A 22,529-nucleotide genomic window follows, 5' to 3' on the forward strand; every position below is an offset into this window, starting at 1 on the left:
AGGCACTAGGCTGGGTTACAAGGGGTAGGCTGGGGGCCTGCATATGCCCGAGTGCCCCTCCTCATCAGCACTCTTCCTCATAGACTACCTTCTTCACCCATCACAGGTGACAGCAGACTGCCGATTCCCTGGGGAAAACAAGGGCTAGTGATTGGGGCATTCCCTACATCTACCAGACCAGGAACCATAGACAAACTTCCTCTCCTGGCTGCAGGTTTTCATCTTATGATACCAGCACTGTCAGACATGAAACCAACTCCAACCAAGTTTTCCTGCTGACGCTCACTTGCCCCTCTACTGAAAAGCAGGACATTTGTCCACTTCCGGTCTACATACTGCATCTGCTCTGATGGGGAACTGTAGACAAGCTGGCAAGATGGAGGGGCCCATGGGGGGGGGGAGCTGTTAGCTCATGAGGTTGGTCATCCAGTCACCACTGGTGCAGGCAGCAGGGAAATGGCCATGGGGGAAGGCAAGTGGAAGCCAGCATTAGTGGGCTGTCCACATCCCTTGGAAGAGTTTGGATGCGCTCGGGCACAGCAAAGGCTCCAAAGCCAGGTGTTTCTTTAAATGGCCGAGGAGATGACCTTAAACCTAAGGAGACAGATTTGACAATGCAGGCAAGTGACAGACCCAGCCAGCTGAATGAGGTGCTTCCCAAGAGCAGAATTAAAAGGGGGAGATGAAAAGTACCCTCTTCTCTGTCTCCTTATACCCTATCCCCTAAGGGTTAACGCCCCCTCCTACCCAAGCTCCAGCTCCCTTTAATCACATCTGATACTGAGCGGCCCAGCAGGGAACAAAGGCACCATTTAGAGAAATGGGCCGAGAGAGTGACCCCGCACTCTGGGGTGGCTGCCTGGATGCCGGCACAAAGGCGGCATTTCAGGGCTGAAATTTCAGCACCCAGCTTGATTAAAGGATTCCAGAGGCTTGGAGGAGGGTGGTAGGGTGCGAAGTCTGTGACTCCCAGAATTAACCACCATCCAAAGCAGCAAGCACCCTCCTACTCCTGTGGCCACACATCCTTCCCACCCTGACCAGGTGCCCAGTCCCATGTGGCGTGCCATGACTCCTTGGAGTTGCAGTGGACCAGAGGTCTTCCTTTTAATTATGCCAGAGTCCATGCCTTCTTTTAAAACAAATTCTTAGACAAGTCTCATGTAGCCCAGGCTGACCTTGAACTCACTCTGCGAGCCTCCTGCCTCCACCGTCCTGATCCCTAGCTCCACACACATCTCTGCCACAGGATGTGAAGGAGTGGGAAGTGGAAGACAGAAGAGGGACCCTTGCGAGTGAGCTCAGGCTGAACCCAAGAGCAAACACATCATCCTAGCTCAAGTCTGAGAAGCAGAGGCACAAGGTGGCAGAGCAAAGAGATGGCCATGGAGGGCACTATGTGAACTGGCCCGGGACAGAGCTGGACAGGTGCTTGGTCCTTGTTCCAGTTGCTGACTTGCCCAACAGGGCTCTGCCTGGGGACAGTGGGGGAATCACTGCACCCCCACACTTCCTGCTAGGGCACCACTCCTGAAAGGGGATCTGAGTCCTTGATAAGAGCTCCAGGCAGGTCCCTAGGAACAATGGCTGGCTTGATGAGACCTGCTCTGTGATACTCCTGAGAAGGGAGAAGCCCCTGCAGCCAGTCCCCACTGGAAAGGAAATTGGGGGTTTCCATGGCAACCAGCTCCCTGGGCACAAAGACTCATCTGTCTGCTGAGAAGGCAGCTGAGGTGTCTCCCCTGCAGCAGCTTTCACTCTGGTGCATGGGGAGATAGAGGGAGGGATGGGAGGACCCACGGGGCCAAGTCCCTGGTGCTTCAGAAAGAGCTAACAGTCACAGGGCCACCTCGATGTGGGCCCGCTCTCTGCAGCAGGTGGCAGCACTGCAGACAGCAGGCGCAGAGGGGTAGGAAGGGCAAAGTTTATTATTTACATGTATAAAATGGGCATAGAAATGGCGCCCGGCACAGTCCAACAACGCTGCTCAGTCGGTGATGATGAGCTCGTCCACACCCCAGTCTTCATAGCTCCCATCTGGCAGGTAACGGCGAATGATGATTGGGATCTTCCGGGCCCTGTGGTGGGAAAGTCACAGGACATAAGGGCGGGTGCCCTGGCTCTGCAGCAGGGAACAGGCGGGAGAAGCACATGTCACAGAAACCCCCTCCCTCATCTCGGGGGCTTGACTATGAAGGAGCCAGAGATCTACAGGATCAAACACCAGCTTCCACAGATGAAGAGGCCGAGAGTTGCTGCTGCGCTCTGGAGGAAGGACCCCTGTCTGAGGGACTTACTTGAGTTCCTTCATGGCGATGAGCAATGGGTCTGTCTCCCCCTCCAGCTCCACCATCACAGGGGCACACATCCTGCAGGGACAGACATGGGTTGGAGAGACAAGAAACAAGGCTCAGAGAAGGTGACTATGGTCCTGCTCCTCATCCAGCAAGGTCACCTAGGCAGGCAGCTGTGGTGGCAGAAGTATACAAGGAGCTACCACTAAGCAGAGAGAAGACCAGCAGACTGGATTAAATTGTGCCTCCAAAGACAAGCCACTAGATTTCTGTCCACATCCCAATGGTCTCATTTATTTATTTATTTTTAAATATTTATTTATTTATTATGTATACAGTATTCTGTCTGTGTGTATGTCTGCAGGCCAGAAGAGGGCACCAGACCTCATTATAGATGGTTGTGAGCCACCATGTGGTTGCTGGAAATTGAACTCAGGACCTTTGGAAGAACAGGCAATGCTCTTAACCTCTGAGCCATCTCTCCAGCTCCCAATGGTCTCATTTAAAAATGAAGATAATCCCTGCCTCACTGGAAAAACCGAAGACTAAAAGACTCCACGCCACTCACTGTTCTCCACCTTGACATTCTCTGTTCATTTGAGGGGAGTCCCACTTTGACTTTTTTCTGGTGAGGAAACTGAGGTCCAGAAAGGCGAGTAACCTACTCAAGGTTCAAACACACAGAGGCAGAGAGGCAGAGTCTAGATGTGTTCCTAACCACTGTGCTATGACGTGTCCTATGAAACACACTCAAGTCATCTAACCGTAATGCTCCATCAGAAGAGGCCCTTCATTCTTACCACATCAGTCAAACCCACAGCCCTTCACAGTAACAACCCCAGAAGGGTCACATTCTCCCAGCCTGGCCCCCATCCACACACCCAAAACAAACTTTTATGCCTCCCCGCTCCCATGTTCTTGAGTGTCCCCTACGTTCTTAAGTTAGCATGATGATAGTATCAGACAGAGGAGGGGCCTTTGTCCTGAGGGTGGGACCACTGTGAAGGATTTATAAGAGGAAGAGAAACCCAAGCCAGCTTATTTGGTCTCACCATGTGACCCTCTACCATGCTATGACACAGCTTGAAGTCTCACCAGGTGCAGGTGTCATGTTCTTAGACCTTCCAACCCCCAGAACTGTGAGCCAAATGTACGGAGCGAGGAACCTTCCCCAAGGATTCTGTCACAGCCACAGAAAAGAAGCTGAGGCGCCTGTCCATTCTGCACCATCTCTCCATAGCCTGAGGGCTCAGGTGTCCCCACTCCGGAAATGACAGTCTTCACTGTAGTTTACATGTGCCATTCATGGCACCAAAGACACCAGATTACTGTCCACAGCAGACCATGAGCTGCTGGTGGCCCAGGACCACACATGGCCACTGTGAGGGCCCAGTCCCCAGCCAATGCTTGGCCCAAGCAGAGGCCCCAACACTAAACAAGGGGATGGCACCTCCAGTTCTGTGCCCTAAGAACAACTCCCCTGATTACCCTGGACGGGCTTATACCTATAAATCCAGGGCTACTGAGAAGCACACCAAAGCCAGGGCCCACGTCTTCTCTAGACCATCAGGACATACTTTTTTATTTATTTGTTTGTTTTTTCAAGACATGGTTTCTCTGTGTAGCCCTGGCTATCCAGGAACTCACTCTGTAGACCAGGCTGGCCTCAAACTCACAGAGATCTGCCTGCCTCTGCCACCTAAGTGTTGGGATCAAAGGTGTGCACACCACCATCACCACCCAGCTTGGAACTGGACGGATAGATAGTGTGAGCCATCATGTGGATGGTGGGAACCAAACCTGTGTCCTCTGCAAGAGCAGCAAGTGCTCTTAATTGCTAGGCCATCTCTCCAGTCCTAGGAGAGACTTTCTCAGAAAGGGTTCTGAGGATTGTACCGTTAGAGCTGCCAGGTGACTCTAGGGCCAACCAGTTTGAGAGCAACACTGACTAGTTCATTACTAAATATTCTCATCTCTGCTACTCTCAAAAGCCTGAAATTTTTCCAAGAGCAGAAACCAAATGTCCTTCCTGAATAACAAAATGTCTCCAAAACTTGGGGTGTAGTTTGGCAATAGAACGTAAGGCCCCGGGTTTAGTTCCTAACACCAAGAAAACAAAAGAAACGCCCACTGCATACAAAGCCTTACAGAACATGTACGGCTGTATTGACCTGTCTGTAACACCCATTGCATATAAAGCCTTACAGAACATGCATGGCTGTATTGACCTGTCTGTAACACCCATTGCATATAAAGCCTTACAGAACATGCATGGCTGTATTGACCTGTCTGTAGCACCCATTGCATATAAAGCCTTACAGACATGCACGGCTGCCCTGACCCGTCTGTAACGCCCACTGCATACAAAGCCGTACAGACATGCACGGCTGCCCTGACTGTCTGGGCCTGGTCTCCCCATACATAACAGGAGCACCTGAAGGGCATCTGTTCATCAGTGTCCCTATCTATAGACATCAAGTGCACATGTGGGCTTCAAGTGACTGTCTTGTGCTGCAGCCACTACACATCACCCACCCAGTTAGCAAGATGTGAGCGAATCAGCCACCAGGTGGTGCTAGTGGGCCGGACTGAACCCCATCAAAAGCTATCCAAGCAGGCATTTCATTCAGCACCTAAGCAAAGGTTACCCATCCAGTGCGGATGTACAGGATCCAGCCTGGCTGTCCCTCACAACAGGCAGAGTGCCACCAGAGGGCATGGACCCCTCAGGGGAAGGTGCACTAAAGCCCCAAAGAAAAATATGACAGTCGGGTTGTCTTGGAGCCACAGAGATGCTCCTGACTCCTGAGATGCGTCCACTATTGGGGGGAGGGGGTTGCTTTGTTTTCGTTTGTTTTGGTAGGTTTTGTTGTGGAGGTGGTGGTTTGGGGCTTTTTGTTATTGTTTTTGAGATGGCATCTAACTGTGTAACCTGGCTGTCCTGGAACACACTCCGTAGACCAGACTGGCCTTGAAGTCACAAAGATCCACAGGCTCAGCCTCCTGAGTGCTGAGATTAAAGACATGTGCTATCTCACAGGGCCAATTTTTTAATTAACTAATTAATTTAAATGGCCATATGGAGACACTGAGTGCCATAACGGACAGTATGGGCCAATAGGACCGTAACCCCTGAAGGTGGCTCTAACTTTACTCAAAGGAGCCAAGAGTGCAACCGTGCTAGAGAAAAGAAAGGTCCATTCCTGAGGAATGGCTGAAGACCACCTCGTCCACACACAAAACCCTTTATCAAGGCAACACCGCAGTTATCTTTCCCCAGAGCTGTGTGAACCAGTGAGGGAATGCAGACAGCTCTATGCCTCCAGCATGCAGGCCTCCACATACCCGGTGGTAGAATGCTCCGTTGGCTGTGTTTTCTCTAAACTCCCAGGTATGTCCTGCAGCATCCGCCATTCTCCCATACCACCATGTCAGAAGTCCAGCAGCTTCTCTCAGGCTCAGGTCTCCCACTAGAGTTCCACTAACTCTGCCTCTTCCAGGTTACAGCAATCACTGATTGCCTGAGTCTGCCTGCCTACCGTCTAGACCCCAGAAGCCACTGCTGCTCTTAGGCTTTCCCAAGTGAAGGGCCCTCCCTACCTCACTGGGCTGGCCAGTCTCCCTCCTAACAGGAAGGGGTACAAGCCTGAAGGGCTACCATGGCCTTCCCTGAATTCATCCTTATCTCACTTCAGCAAACTGACAGGAATTATCTGAACTCAGGGCCTCACACGTGCTAGACAGACACTCTGCCACTGAGCTATGTCCCCAGATCCCTTTTCACTTCTAGCTTGAGATGGGGTCTTGCTAGTTGCCCAGAGTAGTGTTGAACCCATAGTCCAGGTGGGCCTTGAACCCATTCTCCCACTGTTTCTGTCTCCTGAGTGTCTTCAATTACAGGTCTGTGCCACCAGGCCTGACTAGGGTTCTTCCTGACACTTTCTTCCTGTGTGGTTACTTTTCATGGCCTATTTTTTACATTACACCACAGGATCCCTAAGCCCAGCACAATGCCTGGCACACAGGGGCTCACGTGAGGACAGCAAAGGGCAACACTTACGCGATCTGGAGTGCCCGGGTGCCCAGCACACGGGCTCGCTCGTACTTGGTCATGTACGGAGTGGTGATGCGCTTCTGGTTGGCCTGTGGTCGCTCACCAGAGGGGAGAATCTCAACATTCTCCTGACCTTCCTGGATAGAAGAAAACAGAGGGGACATCTCAGGGTGAGTTTTGGGTCAGAGAGGAAGATGATGACAATGACACTCACCACCCACCATTAACGCTTTCTGTACATCCAAGCACATTTACTAACGCCCCATTCCTTACTACTCTGTGAGGAATAGGTGGGAATCATGGTCCCTATTCCAAGGGCTTCAAGAGCCAGCCAACCTGCCAAATTCTCCAAACCAGCAGTAAAGAAGACTGTGGTCAGGACTCCAGAGCCAGCTGCCCCACCGAAAAGAAGGCTGGTCCTGTAAGTGATGAGCACACCCTAAACGGGAAGTTGCACAAACACCAGATCTTTCACGGGTGACAACTGAGTCAATGGGTCGAGTGGCAAGGACAGTCATGGTAAGAAGAAAGAGTCACCACCCATACCGAGCAACAACTTGCCACATATCTGTCCAGGCTAGCCCTGGGTTCCACCCTCCGCTCCACACACACACACACACACACATGCACACACACAAGCACACACACACGCACCGGGGTTTCACCCTCCGCTCCACACACACGTACGCACGCACACACACAAGCACACACACACCTGGGTTCCACCCTCCGCTCCACACACACACACACACACACATGCACACATGCACACACACAAGCACACACACACGCACCGGGGTTTCACCCTCCGCTCCACACACATGCACGCACGCACACACACAAGCACACACACACACACACACACATGCACACATGCACACACACAAGCACACACACACGCACCGGGGTTTCACCCTCCGCTCCACACACACGCACGCAAACAAGCACACACACACATCTGGGTTCCATCCTCCGCTACACACACACATACACCTGGATTCCATCACACACACACACACACATACACACACAAATAATAATCCGCCAGAACAGCCACAGATGCTAAGGTACTAAGCAAAGGGTTTCTGATAGCAGAGTCTTGACCTAGAGGAGAAAACAGAGGCACAGAGCACTGGCTGCTGCCAGGATCGTGCACAGCCTGTGACGAGAGTTTACAGGATTCTGAAACCAAGAATTCGAGCTTAGGGTATGGCTCAGACAGTAAAGAGCTTGCTGCCCAAACTGGAGGACCTAAATTTGGATCCTTAGTCTCCATGTAAGACTCTGGGTATATAACAGTGTGTGTATTTAACCACAGAACCAGGAGGGTAAGAAGAGAAAGATTTCTGGGGCTTGCTGACTGACAGTCTAGCTGACGCAGTGAGTCCCAAGCTCAGGGAGATCCCGTCTTGAAAGAGAAGGTGAACACCGTAAGAGGATGACAGTTGACAGCAGCCTCTGCCCCGCCACCGCACTACACAGGTGAGTGTACCGCACACAGACACGCAAGTACACATGCACGAAAAAACTATTTTTTTTAAAGATAAAAATTGTGGGGGCTGGAGAGATGGCTCAGCAGTTACGAGCACTAGCTGCTCTTTCAGAGGACCCGGGTTCAATTCCCAGCACCCACATGGCAGCTCACAACCATCTGTAGCTCTAGTTCCAGGGTAATCTGACACCAATGCACAGAAAATAAAGTTAAATAAATTAAAAATAATAATGATAATAATAAAATAAAAACTGTTTGCCGAGTGCTTGCTACAGGCCCCAAGGTATTCGAAGTGTTTGGGGTAGAGCAGCAAATGAAAGGGAGCAAAACTGCTTCCACCTGGGCCCACGCCTTTAATCCAGCATGCAGGCGGCACAGGCAGGCTGGTTGCTGTGAGCTAGAGGCCAGCCTGGTTTAAACAGCTGAGTTCTAGGGCTATCTACCAAGAACAAGTCTAAAAAAACCCATACATAATAAGATACAACAATCCCAAGACCAAGCTAAGGTCTAGCTCATGCAAAGGCTAAGAGTGTATCTGTGAACTGGGTAGTGGTGGCGCAAGCCTTTAACCCAGTACTCAGGAAGCAGAGACAGGCGGATCTCTGTGAGTTCAAGGCCAGCCTGGTCTACAGAGCGCATTCTAGAACTGGCTCCACAGTTACTGAGAAACCCTGCCTGTATCTGTGGGAGACACGTCCCTGGCAAAGGGAACAGCGAAACCGTTCGGTAACCATCACCCACCCCGCTGTCTAGCGCCCGGGCTGCAGTGCAAGAAGTTGAGGGCTGAGGGGGGCTACTGACCTCCTCGGCATTTTCCAAGTCATCTAGTCCTTCGTCCTCCTCCACATCGTCAAAGTCATCGCCATCAAAGCTAAGCCAGAAGAAACAGCTGGTTAGAGTGTCACCTGCCAGAATCAGAGGCACAGCTCAGTGTATCGGGTGTGACGTAGGAGGGACCGCAAATCTCAATGAGGGAATCTTCGCTGTATGCCTTCAATCTTGTCCCATCTGCCCCCCAATTTTGCTAGGACTTGTTTACCACTGTTTCCCTCTCTATGAACTACTGTGGTCAGCCTGTAACATGTACTTTTCTGGTCTGAGGACTTTTTTTTTTCTTCGGTTTTTCGAGACAGGGCCTGTCCTGGAATTAGCTCTTGTAGGCCAGGCTGGCCCCAAACTCACAGAGCTCTGCCTGCCTCTGCTTCCCTATGTGTTTGTGAATGTGAGCGTACGCACGAGTGTGCAGATGCCTGTGGAAGCCAGAAATGGGGTGTCAATTCTCCTAAAGCTGGTATTGCTCAACACGGTACTGGGAGCAGAGCTTTTACTCCCTGGACAAGCAGCAGTGCTGGCAATCACTAAGCCATCTTCCAGTCACCAGCGCAGGACGAGCCCCATCGGAAGGGGGAAGCTATACATCTGTGAGTGTGATGCTACACTCCCATACTCCTAGCATTTGGAATGGAGGAGGAGACGCAGGAATTCAAGCCCAGCCTGGGCTATATAGGGAGATGCTGTCTCAAGAACAAAAAATTTACTTCAGGGTTGGAGGTGTTGCTCAAAAGTAGTGTATACACAGCATGCACGAAATCCCCGGGCATTAATTCCCAGCAGAGAACATTACCACCATCACCCTACCCCTGAGGTGACTGTGAAGAGAAGATAATCTAACCCAGGTAAGACTTCCACCACACCCCAAGCTCTGCTCGCTGATTACCTTTTTTGTTTTGTTTTCAAGGCAGAATTTCTCTGTGTAGCCCTGGCTGTCCTGGAACTCCCTTTGTAGACCAGGCTGGCCTCAAACTCAGAGAGCCGCCTACCTCTGCCTCCCAGGTGCTGGGATTAAAGGCAGCACCAGTCAGCTTCACTAATGATCTTTTCCTTGCTAACTCCTTCCCACTCTCACTCATCTTCATCCAACAGCTGGCACATCTGGCTCCTCCCTCCTGCTTCACACTCAGGGGGAGCGCCTCCTCAGCCTTTCCTGGGTTCCCCCTTTTCCCCAGTCACTCACTAGCCACCTCCTCTCTAGGGGTCCGCACAACCCTGGTCGACACACACGTCTCTGCTTTCACTGTATTTTTCCTGCGTTTTGTCTGCTTGCTTCTGAGACAGCATCACTCTGTACACTATGTAACTGAGGCTGGCCTGGAACTCGCTACGCAGCACAGACTGACATCTGTTCAAAGCAATCCCCCTGCCTTAGCCCCCCCAGTGCTAGGATTACAGGGGTAAGCCCACCATATCCAGCTTCTATTTCTGAGTTTTGACAGCTACATCCATTTTAGGACTCCCATAGTTTATCTTCTCTTTTGACCTAACACATGCAGCCATCAGGAAATCCTCTTGGCTCTATTTTTAAACTGTATCAGCAGCCAGGCATGGCGGCACACCCCTATAATCCCAGTGCTCAGGAGGCAAAGGCAGACGGATCTCCGTAAATTTGAGGACAGTCTGATCTACACAGTGACTTCCAGGACAGCTAGGGCCATGTAGACAGACTCTCTCAAAAAAAAAAAAAAGTAAAATATATCCAGGAGCTGGACATGGTGACATAGACCTATAAATCCCAGTGTTTTGGAAGTAGAGGCAGGTGGATTTTTTTAGGTTTGAGGATAGCCTGGCCTACACAGTGAGTTCCTGGACAGCCAAGGCTACATAGCTGAGACTCTCTCTCTCTCTCTCTCTCTCTCTCTCTCTCTCTCTCTCGTGTGTGTCTGTATGTGTATATGTGAATACCATCTCTCTCTCATATATGTCTGTGTGTAAGTGTGAATACCAGGGGCCAGGCATAGTAGTTCACGCTTTAATCCCATCATTTGGAAGACGGATTACTAAAGTGGAACCACCTGGTATACAGTGAGATTTGGTCTCCAGATAAATAAAATAAATATATACCCGGAGTTCAGCCCACTTCTGGCCACTTATGTTACTAGCCCGCGCCTGCTCTCAGCCTCCCAGGCCATCTCTGGATTGCTTCTTCCTATTTCTACGACTACACAAACTACTCCACCGGCATTCCCTTCCCGAAAGGGGGTGCCCAGAGGGCTTAACTCCGCACTGTCCCGGGAGCATTGCTCCGCGGAAGTAGGAAGTTCTCAAGACTTTACCCCCACAGACCCCGTAGCTGGGCTAGCCTGTGCTCCAAGGGCCCTGCTCGCACCACAAAGTCCTCCCCTCCGAGCCCGCGCTCACTTGTCTTCGTTGTCTGACATGATGCCTTCACCGCACTGACGGCTCGGGACCGCACAAGAGTGAACCGCGCGCTTCAGTCGTCCCCCGGCACTACCCGCGGTCTGCGCCTGCGCCGTGACCCAAAAGCAATCACTTCCGGGAGCCAGCCAAGAACGAGACGGGAGTGCACATGCCCCCCCCATGCGTGGGCGTGTACGCTAGTTACCATAGTAACCAGATGCGCTTGGTGCGGGCCCTAACACACTGGCTTCCCCGAGAATCTCCTTCAGGAGGGCGCTGCCACGCTTAGGGTGAGCGCTCCGCCCGGGACCGTCCCGATGGGGACTGTGTTCACTGCACGGTCCGGAGCCGAGGGTTCGGGGACCAGCTTCTCAGATACCCAGGGTGCTGGTGATGAGAGGTCGGGACTGCGACGCAAGACGAGGGCTGGTCATTGCTTCTCTCCCTCCTAGGGCCCTCCCATGGCTTCACAGGAGAGGGTGGGCGCAGTGTCCAAAGGAACCGGGTTCCGGCGCTGCCCTAAGCAGGTTTACACGCCGGGCACCTGCGAGCTGCTCAGAGGTCAGTGCTTCACAGGAACAACGACAGGAGTGGTGGTGGTTTCTTTAAGAGACTAGGATTAAGAAAAGTTCAGGAGAGGACCAAAGTCCAAAGGACGGAGAATTTTGGGGTGATTAGCTCATCTTTTACATTGCACGTTCAATGAAACCTAACTTCTCACCACAGTGAAAACTTCCAGTACCAAATCCAATTGCCTTCCCTGGGCTTAGCACAATATATAGTCAGTCTTATAGGCTTTTGGTTTCCCAGATTCCCAGATATCACCTTAAAAAAAAAAAGATTTATTTATTTATTATGTATACAACATTCTGCCTCCAGGTATGCCCGCACACCAGAGGAGGGCGCCAGATCTCAGTACACAGATGGTTGTGAGCCACCATGTGGTTGCTGGGAATTGAACTCAGGACCTCTGGAAGAGCAGTCAGTGCTCTTAACCTCTGAGCCATCTCTCCATCCCCTCACCTTTTTTTTTTTAAGATTTATTTTTTTATTTTTGTGCATTGGTGTTTTGCCAGCATGTATGCCTGTGTGAGGGTGCAAGATTCCCTGGAACTGGAGTAACAGACAGTTGTGAGCCCCGTGCAAGTGCTGGGAACTGAACCCAGGTCCTCCTGAAGAGCAGCTGGTGCTCTTCACCGCTGAGCCATCTCTCCAGCCCCACAACCAGCACCTTCTAAATGGTGAATGCCACCAGGCAGAGAAAGTGCCTGTTTCTGCTCACAGTTGTGGGGCCAGCCTCTGATACATGGATGAGTGTATATATATATATATATATATATATATATATATATACACACACATTCATTTATCCAACAACTAAAAACACCAGATATGTGATTTTCATATTCTCCTACGTACTGGAAGTAAAGTGTTAGGGAATTGCAGAAAAGCAAACAATTCTTGCTTCCATAGAGCTAACAGTATAGGAGGTTAACAAGAAAAAATTACAAAGCTGGGGTGTAGCTCATTAATATGTATGCTAGGCATACATGAAGCCTGGGTTTCAATCTCAGTACACAGCACACAAAAAAGGTTACAGTTGGAAAAGTCGGCTCGGTGGTTAAGAACGTGTATTGTTCTTCAAGAAGACTAGAGTTCCCATATTAGCCACACACAAAAAAAGATGTATGTCTTAGGCAGATATAATGATATGCAAGTTTTCTGCTTGAGAGAATTGCCTGAGGAAAGAAAAGTCTGGATAATTAGATAAAAATAAATAAAATACAATAAAGGCTGTAGAGATAGCTCAGAGGTTAAGAACACTTGCTGCTGTTCTGGAAGATTCAAGTTCAATTCCAACAACCATGTCAGGTGGCCTGAAACCATCTATAGAGGTTCAGTGCCTTTTTCTGGCCTCCACAGGCACCCATACACACAAAATCTTAAAGCCGGGTGGTGGTACACGCCCCTAATTCTAGCACTCGGAAGGCAGAGGCAGGTGGGTTTCTGAGTTTGGGGCCACCCTGACCTACAGATGGAGTTCCAGGACAGCCAAGGCTACACAAAGAGACTCTGTCTTGAAAAACCAAAATAAATAAATAATTAAAGCCTTTAAAAAAAACTTTTTTAGGTGGGCAGTGGTGGTGCATGCCTTTAATCCCAGCACTCTGGAGTCAGAGACAGGTAAATTTCTGTAAATTCAAGGCAAGCTTGGTCTACAAGAGCATATTCCAGGACAGCCAGAGCTGTTACACAGAGAAACCCTGCCTCGAAAAAACAAACAAACAAAAAAAGACTTTTTAAAAAAAATCCATAGGCCCTTCCAATAAATAAATAAATAAATGGATAGATGAATATATAGAAGAAAAAGGAAAAAACCTAAAAATGTGACATGTACTAGAGAAAATGAAGCAGGCAGAAGAACATGCGTGCTTAGTTGGGAGTTGGGGAGCAGTGCTGCGGTGTGGAGTTTGGGCAAGATGAGACATGCCGAGACGTGGGGGAGATGCAGGGTTCAGCTACAGCTCAGGAGGTCTCACGCCGAGACGTGGGGGAGTTGCGGGGTTCAGCTACAGCTCAGGTCTTATGCCAAGAAGTGGGGGAGATACGGGGTTCAGCTGCAGCTCAGGAGGTCTCACGCCGAGACGTGGGGGAGATGCGGGGTTCAGCTACAGCTCAGGTCTTATGCCGAGAAGTGGGGGAGATGCGGGGTTCAGCTGCAGCTCAGGAGGTCTCACGCCGAGACGTGGGGGAGATGCGGGGTTCAGCTGCAGCTCAGGAGGTCTCACAGAGTGTTTTATTTTGTAGTGATGATGAAGGAGTCCAAACTGACTAACTTCCAGCAACGACACATCTTGGACACCATGAGAAGTAAGGACAGTCACTCTAGAGACTTTCTGAAAAGAGGACCAGGGATATATCTTTAATATTCCTCTATATGAAAGGGAAGGGGAGTTCATCTCAAAGGACAGAAGCCAGACATGATTATATACACTTCTAGTCCCAGCACTTAGGAAGCAGAGGCAGGAGGATCACCAAAAGTTCAAGGCTGAGCCCGGCTGTGGTGGTGCAAGCCTTTAATCCAGCACTTGGTAGGCAGCGGCAGGCAGAGTGAGTTCCAGGATAGCCAAGGCTACATAGAGAAACCCCATTTTGGAAAAAAAGTTCCAGGCCAGCCTGGTTTATACAACAAGGTCCAGGCTGGCCAGGGCTACATAGTGAAAAAAAAAAGGTTTGGGGAGAGTGAGGCAGGCTGGAGAAGTGGCTTAGTGGGTAAGAGAAGGCTCTTGTAGAGGCCCTGAATTTGGTTCCCAGCTCCCATGTCAGTGGCTCAGGGCCATCCCACATCTCTGGCCTCTGTGGGCACTGCAGTCATGTTCACAGACACACAGGCATATACATATCTAGAGTAACTTAAAATAATATATTTTTTGTTTGTTTTTCAAGACAGGGTTTCTCTGTGTAGCCCTGGTTTTCCTGGAACTCACTCTGTAGACCAGGCTGGCCTCGAACTCACAGAGACCCGCCTAACTCTACCTTTCAAGTGCTGGGATTGAGACATGCTGTGGACAGATTATTCCTTGTGCTGCCAGCTCACAAACTACACAGAAACTTAATCATGGAAGTTCAGCCAAGGGCTTGGGCTTGTCCCTCTAGCTCTATTCATCTACGACTTGTGCCGTTTACCTCTCCTCTGCATCTGGTTGGTGACTCTGCCCTCTTCTTTGCAGCTCTTTGTCCAGAAGTCCCGCCTATACCTCCTGCCTAGCTATTGGCCATTATCTTTTTTGAAACCATTCACACTGACACATCTTCACACGGTGTAAAGGAATACTGACCAGCCAGTGGTAAAGAATACTTACTGCTCTTGCAAAGGTTCTGAGTTCAGATCCCAGCTCCTACATGGTGCCTCACCCCCATCTAAACTCCGTGATCCTCTTCTGACTCCTGTGGGCACCAGAATAGGTTCATATATGGTATACATTGATATATGCAAACATCCATAGACATAAAATAAAAATAAGTACACCTTGAAAGACAAGGCTTCCTTGAAGCTATTCCCTAGGAATTCACTGTCTACTTCTCCTTAAGCAAAATATTGTTTCATAGCTTGGCTGAATCACAGATCCCTCTCCCCGACATGAATGTCCAGCATCACTGAGGCTGTAACTATTTGCTTGCTCAGCGTGTGCTCAGGGGAGAGGCAGACCTGGGGCATGGGATCATCCCAAGAATGGTATCTGCTTGGTTCCACGAAGGGAAGGCAGTGGGGAAGTGGGGAGTAAAGGCAGGCACACACTTGTAAGTCCACAGCACAGAAACCCAGTCATCCTTGACGGCCCTTGTTCTCCCTCCTACCTGGTCAACAGCCCTGCAAGCTACAACCTGCCCCTGATAACCTGTCTTCTCTGCCCCTCACCAATGCTGCATGTTATCTGAATAGCTGTTTTCCTTGACCCTACCCGTAGCCATGAATGGGATTGTCAACAGCAGAAAGGGTAACTTTTCCCCAAACCCTCCAACGGCTTGCTACGCTGTAGAATAAAATCCTCTTTCCAGAAGCTTCCATAAGTCCTGATCTCTGTCTCCCACCCCATTAGCTGCTACCTAGATACCTGGGTACACAGTGCCTGAGCACCTTCACCCCAGCTGTTCTACCTGGAACAGTCTTCCTCAAAGTAACTGCAGGTCTGGCTCATCACCCTTCACTGTTTGCTCCAATGTTACCCTTTTACAAAAGCTTTCCCTGTTACAACCACAATCTGGGTTGCAGTTCTGGCTCAGTTGGTAGAGCCCTTGCCTCAGATGCACCAAGCCCTGGTGCATTCCAGCACCACAGAAACCAGGTATGGTGGCAAATACCTACAATCCATGCACTTGGAAGATAGAGGCAGGAGGATCAAAAGTTTAAGGTCTATATGGAGTTGGGAGGCCAGTCTGGATAGACCCTGCCTTTAAAATAAGCAAAAACTGCCAGGTGGTGATGGCACACATCTTTAATCCCAGCACTCGGGAAGCAGAGGCAGGTGGATCTCTGTGAGTTTGAGGCCAACCTCATCTACAGAGCAAGTTCTAGGCCAGGCTCCAAAGCTACAGAGAAACCCTGTCTTAAGAAAACAAACAAAACAAACAAAAAACAACATCAAAAAAGCAAAAAACAAAACACAGGGCTGGTGAGATGGTTAAGCAGGGAAAGGTGCTTGCTGCCAAGTGTAACAATCTGAATTTGATCCCTGGGACACGCATGGTCAGAGAGAACTGATTCCCTGACCTGCACACATACACAGACATGCATGCACACAGCACATTAAAACAAAAACCACACACAGAGAAATAAAAACACCAAAGACTCAGTGTATAAGAATGTTTATTGCAGCATTGTCAGAAGTAGTAAAAATCCAACCAACATAAACAGAACAAACCCAGAGAGAACCTGAATGACTAGCTGAATAAATAGTGTAATCATTCTAACAACTAGTAGATTACTATAAAAAATAAGTTACATATAAATGTGTCTTTATGGAAAGTTGGTCGTGATAAATTGGTAAGTGAAAAGGTGTGATCCAGTGTTTAAGAACTGTCTGTGTACATACCGAACAAAAAACATCCTTGAATGTGTTTTAGAAGCATCAAGAACGAGGAGCAACCACCTAATTGTTAGCACAGCCTGCAGAGGAGCACGCTCAGAGGGCTGGACTGTCCACACTGTTTGACTTCTATTTGGTAAATACCATTTTTCTTCAAAAAGAAAGACAAACAGGTGCCGTCACTTGACCTTTTTGTTCCCAGGAGGAGCCCCTCTGCCCCTGCAGTGCAACCCAACATCCAGCCAGAGGGACTCTCCTTCCAAGAAGCCAACTACAACCATCTACCTGCCTCCCATCCTGGCTACCCACTCCCACCTCCGGCCTGCCAGCATGTGTCAAGCCAATGGGGCATACAACCGTGAGCAATTCAAGCCCCAGGCCACCAGTAAGTGATGGTCTTGGGCTAGGGGCTCTCTTCTGTCTTCTGGGGTCACAGAGGCCTGGGACAGACAGCACCATTCCAGTAGTGGGTAACAAACTCAGACAGATGGCCCTCTTCATCCTATAGCTTTTCTGAGATTAATCCAGTTTTCCTAATCCTAATCCCAGAGGGATACATGGTCCCTCAAGTCCATCTCCTCTGTATTTGAGCCCACATCTGGAAGCATGCCCCAGCATCCTCACAATTCCCTACACACAGGTCACCTCGGAGGTCTGCATTTCTGGATTCTCTGTTAGCTCTGCACTGAAGCTTTTTCTTGGTTGTCTCAACTGCTAACCTGCCATGTTCTGCTCTGGAACAGCCAAGGGAGGTGCTGGGTCTGCAGAGCCCACTCCTCTCAAACCCAACAGACTGCAGCGGGGTTAAGAGGGAAACGACTGCTCTTCCCTCTTAACAAGACTGTCTCTGGGCCCTACAGGAGATCTGGAGAAGGAGAAACGAAGACTCCAAAATATCTTTGCCACTGGGAAGGACACAGAGGAACGGAAAACGGCTCCACGTATGCAGCAAGAGGACCCAGCTCCCGAGGTGGACCGGTTTGAAGAATGTGAGTGTGTGTGTGTAGAACTGATGGGGCTAACGAGAACATGACTTGCTACAGACCCCCTCCCCCACCCCGCCCTGCTCTCCCTCAGAGGCCATGTGCTGCCTGGGCCCCCGTGCACTCCCACTGTCCTGTGCACTGATGGCCCTCCCCTCTGTGCAGTGGTGAAGGAAGTCCAGGACAGGAAAGAATTCTTGGCTGCCATGGAGGCTCTGGGACAGGGCAAGCAATACCGAGGAATCATCCTGGCTGAAATCTCCCAGGTAGGAAAGCCCAAAAGTGGGGAGGAGTAGAGTCAAATGGGAGGAGCCCCAGCCAGCACCACAGCTGGCCTCTCAGGTGGCAAGCTCCCACCATGGTGTCCAGCCATGACAGCCATCTTCCTCGTGGCCCTTTGCAGAAAATAAGGGAAATGGAGGACATCGACCGCAGCAGAAGCGAGAGGCTTAGGAAGGCTCTGGCCACCACCTAATCCTAGACAAGGGCGGGCTAGCCCAGTGCGAGCACCAGAGCCTTCGCTTCGCCAAGCAGTGTCATCCCCAGGTCTGCCCATCCTCAGAAACCACGCCAGATCATGATGTGCACTGCCCAGGGATGCAGAGGCCTCAGTGACGCCTCTGAGTCACTGTCACAGTCACAGTATTGGCACCTTCTTCAGGAGAAAGAGCCCAGACACACCATGGACATCTGCCTAAGGGCACCCTCTCTCTGGCTCTTCCCACGCCACAGCTGTCCTCCAGGTGCTCTGGGAACACGATTCTGTCCTTCCGGTATCTTAGGATCTATTTCTTTGCCTTCTTGTAGCCTTGGGCAAATGTTTGACCACAATGATTAATTGGCCAATAAAACACATTTAACTTGGCCATGACATGTGCTGCCTTGTTTACACAGGAATAAACACATTTAATCGGTTCAGAATCAGAACCCGTCCAGCGCACATGGGTTCTAACTGCTGTTTGCACATTTCCAGAGGAGCAGGGAAACAGATTCCTGAGCAGCCTGTCGTCAGTGCTAGCCCTCAATTCTGCGGTGTGAACACCCGGCTCACTAAGACACTCCATCCAGGTAGTTACTGCTGAGGAGCCCACTCGGGGTTAAAGGTCAGCTTCATGACTTCCACCAAATGAAGACTAAGGAAAGAAACATAAAAGGAGGGATCCATACTAAAAGGGCTCTGGCAGGTGCCACAGCCTTGGTTCCAGTTCCATTCCCGTGCTCCCAAGGTCCCAGCCTGAAGGTCAAGGAACCCAATAAGGAAACAGCCCTGCTCCCACCTGGTATGCCCTCGCTCCCCACAACTGGTTTACTGCACAGCAGTGTCCTTCAGGCTGTGACTCTGAACAGCCTGACCTTCACTAGTATCCCATCATGCCCGTCTCTAGAAATGAAATCCTTCCTGCACCTGCTACAAGTCCCATATCTGTCTTCTTATCGAAGAATAACCATGGCTATTACACAAGAGCCAGCAGATAGCATCAGTCAGTAGGGACACAGCCTCCAGCCCAGGCCTAGCACACTGGAAAAGCCAGGGCAAGTGCTGCCTACAGTGGCAAACTCAAATAGATGGCAACATTTACAGATTACGCCTGTACAGAAACTAGATTCTGGGTTTCTTTTGAAAAGTGAGCAAGATGTGGCAAGCCTGTGCCCACGTTCACAGGCAACAGGTGACTTCTGTGAGGAGGGCTGGTCCCTGGAGATATGGAAACTATGCTTGACACTGAGACAGCCTGGGTTACAGCAGCTGGGTCACAGGACCCTTCTGAAAAACCTGAGGTGGTGGCCTGGGCTCCAGGTCAACAGCGCATCTGGAAAGACTGCCAGGGGCTATATGGGAGTGCAAGCACCTCTCCCCAAACAAGAAGGGAATCCTGCCCCATGGGAGGCACTGTGGTCAAGTTCCCAACTGCGTGGACAGCCCAGCCCCTCCTGGGTGGCCAGACACCTGGCCATGAGGTGGAGCACACACAGGCAAAAGGGCACAGATGTGGCTGTGGCCAAGGCTACTGGGCACTAGCAACTGAGAGACAGTGCACTCCTTCCCAGTATGCAGAGGGAGGGGCAGGCACTGAAGACGCCGAGAGCAAGAACAGTGCTTGGACCACAGGCTGCCTGGCATATTCCCCAGGGAAATGATGTACCCCCAGTACTGTTCTCCCAGGGCCATCCAGGGGTGAATGCCACCAGTCCCCAGAGGGAACAGACAACCACAGAAAGGAATGGGTCCATCCCCTAGGTATGGGGTGGGCAAAAACCTTGCATCAGAGGTCAGATCACAACACCTTAGAGAACAAAGGTTAGCACCTACCCAAATCACACCTTTCTAGGCTAGTCTGAGTCACCACCTCAGCACAACCACCAGGTCCCCATGTTGTGGGTGAGACTTCCCATGAACCAAGAGAGGTAAGGGAAGAGCTCCCTACAGCTTGGGAGACAGAGGAAAGCAGTTCATTCCCAACTGACACAAAACAGCACTCACTGAGGGTCCAGAATCTGAGACTTCATAGAGCTCCTGAGTGAGGGGACATGACTTTCAAGGGCACATGTGTTAGACAGGAAGGCAGAGACTAAGAGTCAGGGCTGAGAAGGAAGAAGTTAAGCAGCCAGCCTTGTTGCTGGCCTGCTGCAAGGTGCACATGTCGTGGCCAGAGCCTGCCTTGGGCAGGACTGACAGTGAAGACTCCATCTGGCCTGGTTCAGAAGTACAAGGAGAGTTACTGCCTCTGCCTAGTCCCTGCATCCCTGCTTGCCCCTGGGCCTGTCACAGCATGTGGAGTCAGAATGCAAGTGGGCAGGGCTAAGTCACAGCTGTCTGGGACACAGGGAAGAAAGAGGGAAGAAAACTTTAGCCCAAACCAGCTGGAGACTCCCAAGGAGGCCAAAGCTCACCCAGGGACTCCCTCCCAAGGTCACTGTCCCGCTTGGCAGGTCTGAGGGCAGCAGAGTGCTGTTCTGGCCTGGAGACTCCAGGAGAGGAGAGGAAGTCTGCTTCCCGTGCTGTCTGTCAGCTCTTGTCCCCAGGGACCTTGCTTTTGGTGTCACGCTTGTTTCCCAGCAGCTTCAGCACCTTCATGGTCTTGAACTTGCCTTTCTTCTTACCCTCGGACTCAGTCTCTCTTTGGAACTCTGCAGCAAAGAGGGACCATCAGGGGCAGGATGGAGCAGTGGCCAGCGTCACTGAGCGGCTTCAGCCCACCCATGCACCAAGTCATGTCACTATGCCTAGTTCCCTTTTCTCCCTGGGATCCACACCTGGGAGGACAGTCTGGAGCCTGAGACGGTGGTGCTCAACCTGTGGTCGCATATTCTACATATCAGATATTTATATTACGATTAATAACAGTAGCAAAATTACAGTTATCAAGTAGCAAAGAAATAATTTTATGGTTGGGGGTCACCAAAATATGAGGAACTGTACTAAAGGATTGCAGCATTAGGAAGGTTGAGAACCACTGTGAGGTATAGCTCACGTTTTAGTCAATAGCTCCATCACCTAGACTGACGTACATTTCTCTGTAGGCTACAACAGAAATCTCAACTGCCAGGACTAAGGAACACCTCAGAAACCATCTGCCCAAACCTCAAACTCTCAAGAGGAAAATGTGTGCCTTTGAGAAGAACCAACACCAACCATGTGCTTGTAGGTGCCTAATCCCAGACTGGTGCTTTGCACCCTTAGCTCCATAACCCTCAGCCCACACTGGGGAGAGGCACCATGGCAATGGGAGTGAAGTGAGGGCTGAAGGAACTGGCTCAGCCACCAGCTCATGTTAGAGAAAGGACCAGCAGTCAGTCTGGCTCCAGCCTCAGCCAAGATGTAGCCATGAGGCCAAACAGTGAGCCACAGGTGGGACTAAGGTCAAACCCCAACCCAAACAGCTCTCAGGGAGCAACTCCAGGCACTCTGATCCTAGCTCTAGATTCCCATACTCCTAAGCCAACCCGCAGAGCTCTGGAAAGATAATCTGCTCAGAGCAAAGCCTCCTGGGTCAAGGCCCCCTGGTGGATCACAGTTCTCCCCTCCCAGCCTGAACCAGAGCCGCATGGCTGTGACTGGCCTCACTACACTTGGCTTCCCAGCAAAATGGAGCCTGGAATTTGCATTATGACCAACCGTCCCTATGGGGCCTGTTCAACCTTCTATTTCCAGGCTGCAAACATAGGCTGGCGCTCACAGGTAGGTACTGGTCCCTCCACAAGATGAGCCTCACCTTTCTTCCTCATCATAGCTTCCAACATCTTGTCTTCCTCTTCTTCCCTGGGGTGGAAATGACAAGCTGAGTGACCACAGCAGGAAAGAGCCAGGTCACCCGTGAGCCCCTTCCAACCTTCAGGCCCCACAGGACTTGTCAAACATGAGGGAAAGCTGGCAGTGAGGGCAGAGCTCTGCCAGGAAGTGGCTCCACCTATGGGGTCCCAAGCATGTCACCTCTGCCGGTCCTCATCCAGGCAGTTGACAATAGCATTGCGCTGCTCGATGAGGGTCACAAGCTCCTGCATCAGCACCTTTTCTCTGGCCCGATCCTCCTCTGTCCAGTCCTTTTCTGCCAAAGGAGAAAGCCAGGGTGAGTGGTGGGGACCCTCTTCCTCACAGTAACAGGACACACCACCTGACTTCCCGGGAAGACAGCAGGTAACTATACTGTGGAATGAGTGGAAGGCCCAGAGTTGACACTCACAAGCTCTTAGAGAGATGGAAGCAATTCTAGAAAAAAACAAGGACACCCAGAAGCCCACCAGAAAGCCTTCAAAAGATGCCCTGTAGAGGCAGAAACCCTCAAGGGCTTCCTGCTCACCAAACGCGTCATTCAAGGATACCATGCAAGGCCAAGGTGCCCACCAAACACACTGTTCAAGGACATCATGCAAGGCTAGCAATTCTCATGGGCTGGAGAGATGGCTCAGAGGTTAAGAGCACTG

The 22,529-nt window shown here is 50.7% G+C and overlaps 3 protein-coding genes across 3 annotated transcripts in view; 1 reads left to right on the forward strand and 2 right to left on the reverse strand.

The window, feature by feature from the left end:
• Nucleotides 1–1,910: 1,910 nt before the first annotated feature.
• Polr2f (RNA polymerase II, I and III subunit F) lies at nucleotides 1,911–11,145 on the reverse strand. The gene is made up of 5 exons (XM_075959914.1): nucleotides 11,036–11,145; nucleotides 8,642–8,711; nucleotides 6,355–6,485; nucleotides 2,298–2,369; nucleotides 1,911–2,078 (listed from the first exon to the last, which is right to left on the reverse strand). Exons 1-5 carry the CDS (start codon nucleotides 11,053–11,055, stop codon nucleotides 1,988–1,990), a joined length of 384 nt encoding a protein of 127 aa, XP_075816029.1. The 5' UTR covers nucleotides 11,056–11,145; the 3' UTR covers nucleotides 1,911–1,987.
• A 97-nt stretch (nucleotides 11,146–11,242) lies between these two features.
• On the forward strand, nucleotides 11,243–18,143 carry C2H22orf23 (chromosome 2 C22orf23 homolog). The gene is made up of 7 exons (XM_075959917.1): nucleotides 11,243–11,325; nucleotides 11,488–11,596; nucleotides 13,844–13,906; nucleotides 16,826–17,008; nucleotides 17,484–17,612; nucleotides 17,772–17,872; nucleotides 18,010–18,143. Exons 2-7 carry the CDS (start codon nucleotides 11,497–11,499, stop codon nucleotides 18,079–18,081), a joined length of 648 nt encoding a protein of 215 aa, XP_075816032.1. The 5' UTR covers nucleotides 11,243–11,325; nucleotides 11,488–11,496; the 3' UTR covers nucleotides 18,082–18,143.
• The window catches only part of Micall1 (MICAL like 1), a 32,596-nt gene continuing 26,453 nt past the window's right edge, over nucleotides 16,387–22,529 (reverse strand). Inside the window, exons 14-16 of the mRNA XM_075959916.1 lie at nucleotides 22,039–22,153; nucleotides 21,821–21,867; nucleotides 16,387–20,735 (exon numbers count right to left, since the gene is read on the reverse strand). Coding sequence (XP_075816031.1) covers nucleotides 20,614–20,735; nucleotides 21,821–21,867; nucleotides 22,039–22,153 — 284 coding nt within the window. The 3' untranslated portion in view covers nucleotides 16,387–20,613. The remainder of the gene's footprint in view (nucleotides 20,736–21,820; nucleotides 21,868–22,038; nucleotides 22,154–22,529) is intronic.

Source organism: Microtus pennsylvanicus, chromosome 2, assembly GCF_037038515.1.
Source record: "Microtus pennsylvanicus isolate mMicPen1 chromosome 2, mMicPen1.hap1, whole genome shotgun sequence".
NCBI classification, from domain to species: domain Eukaryota; kingdom Metazoa; phylum Chordata; class Mammalia; order Rodentia; family Cricetidae; genus Microtus; species Microtus pennsylvanicus.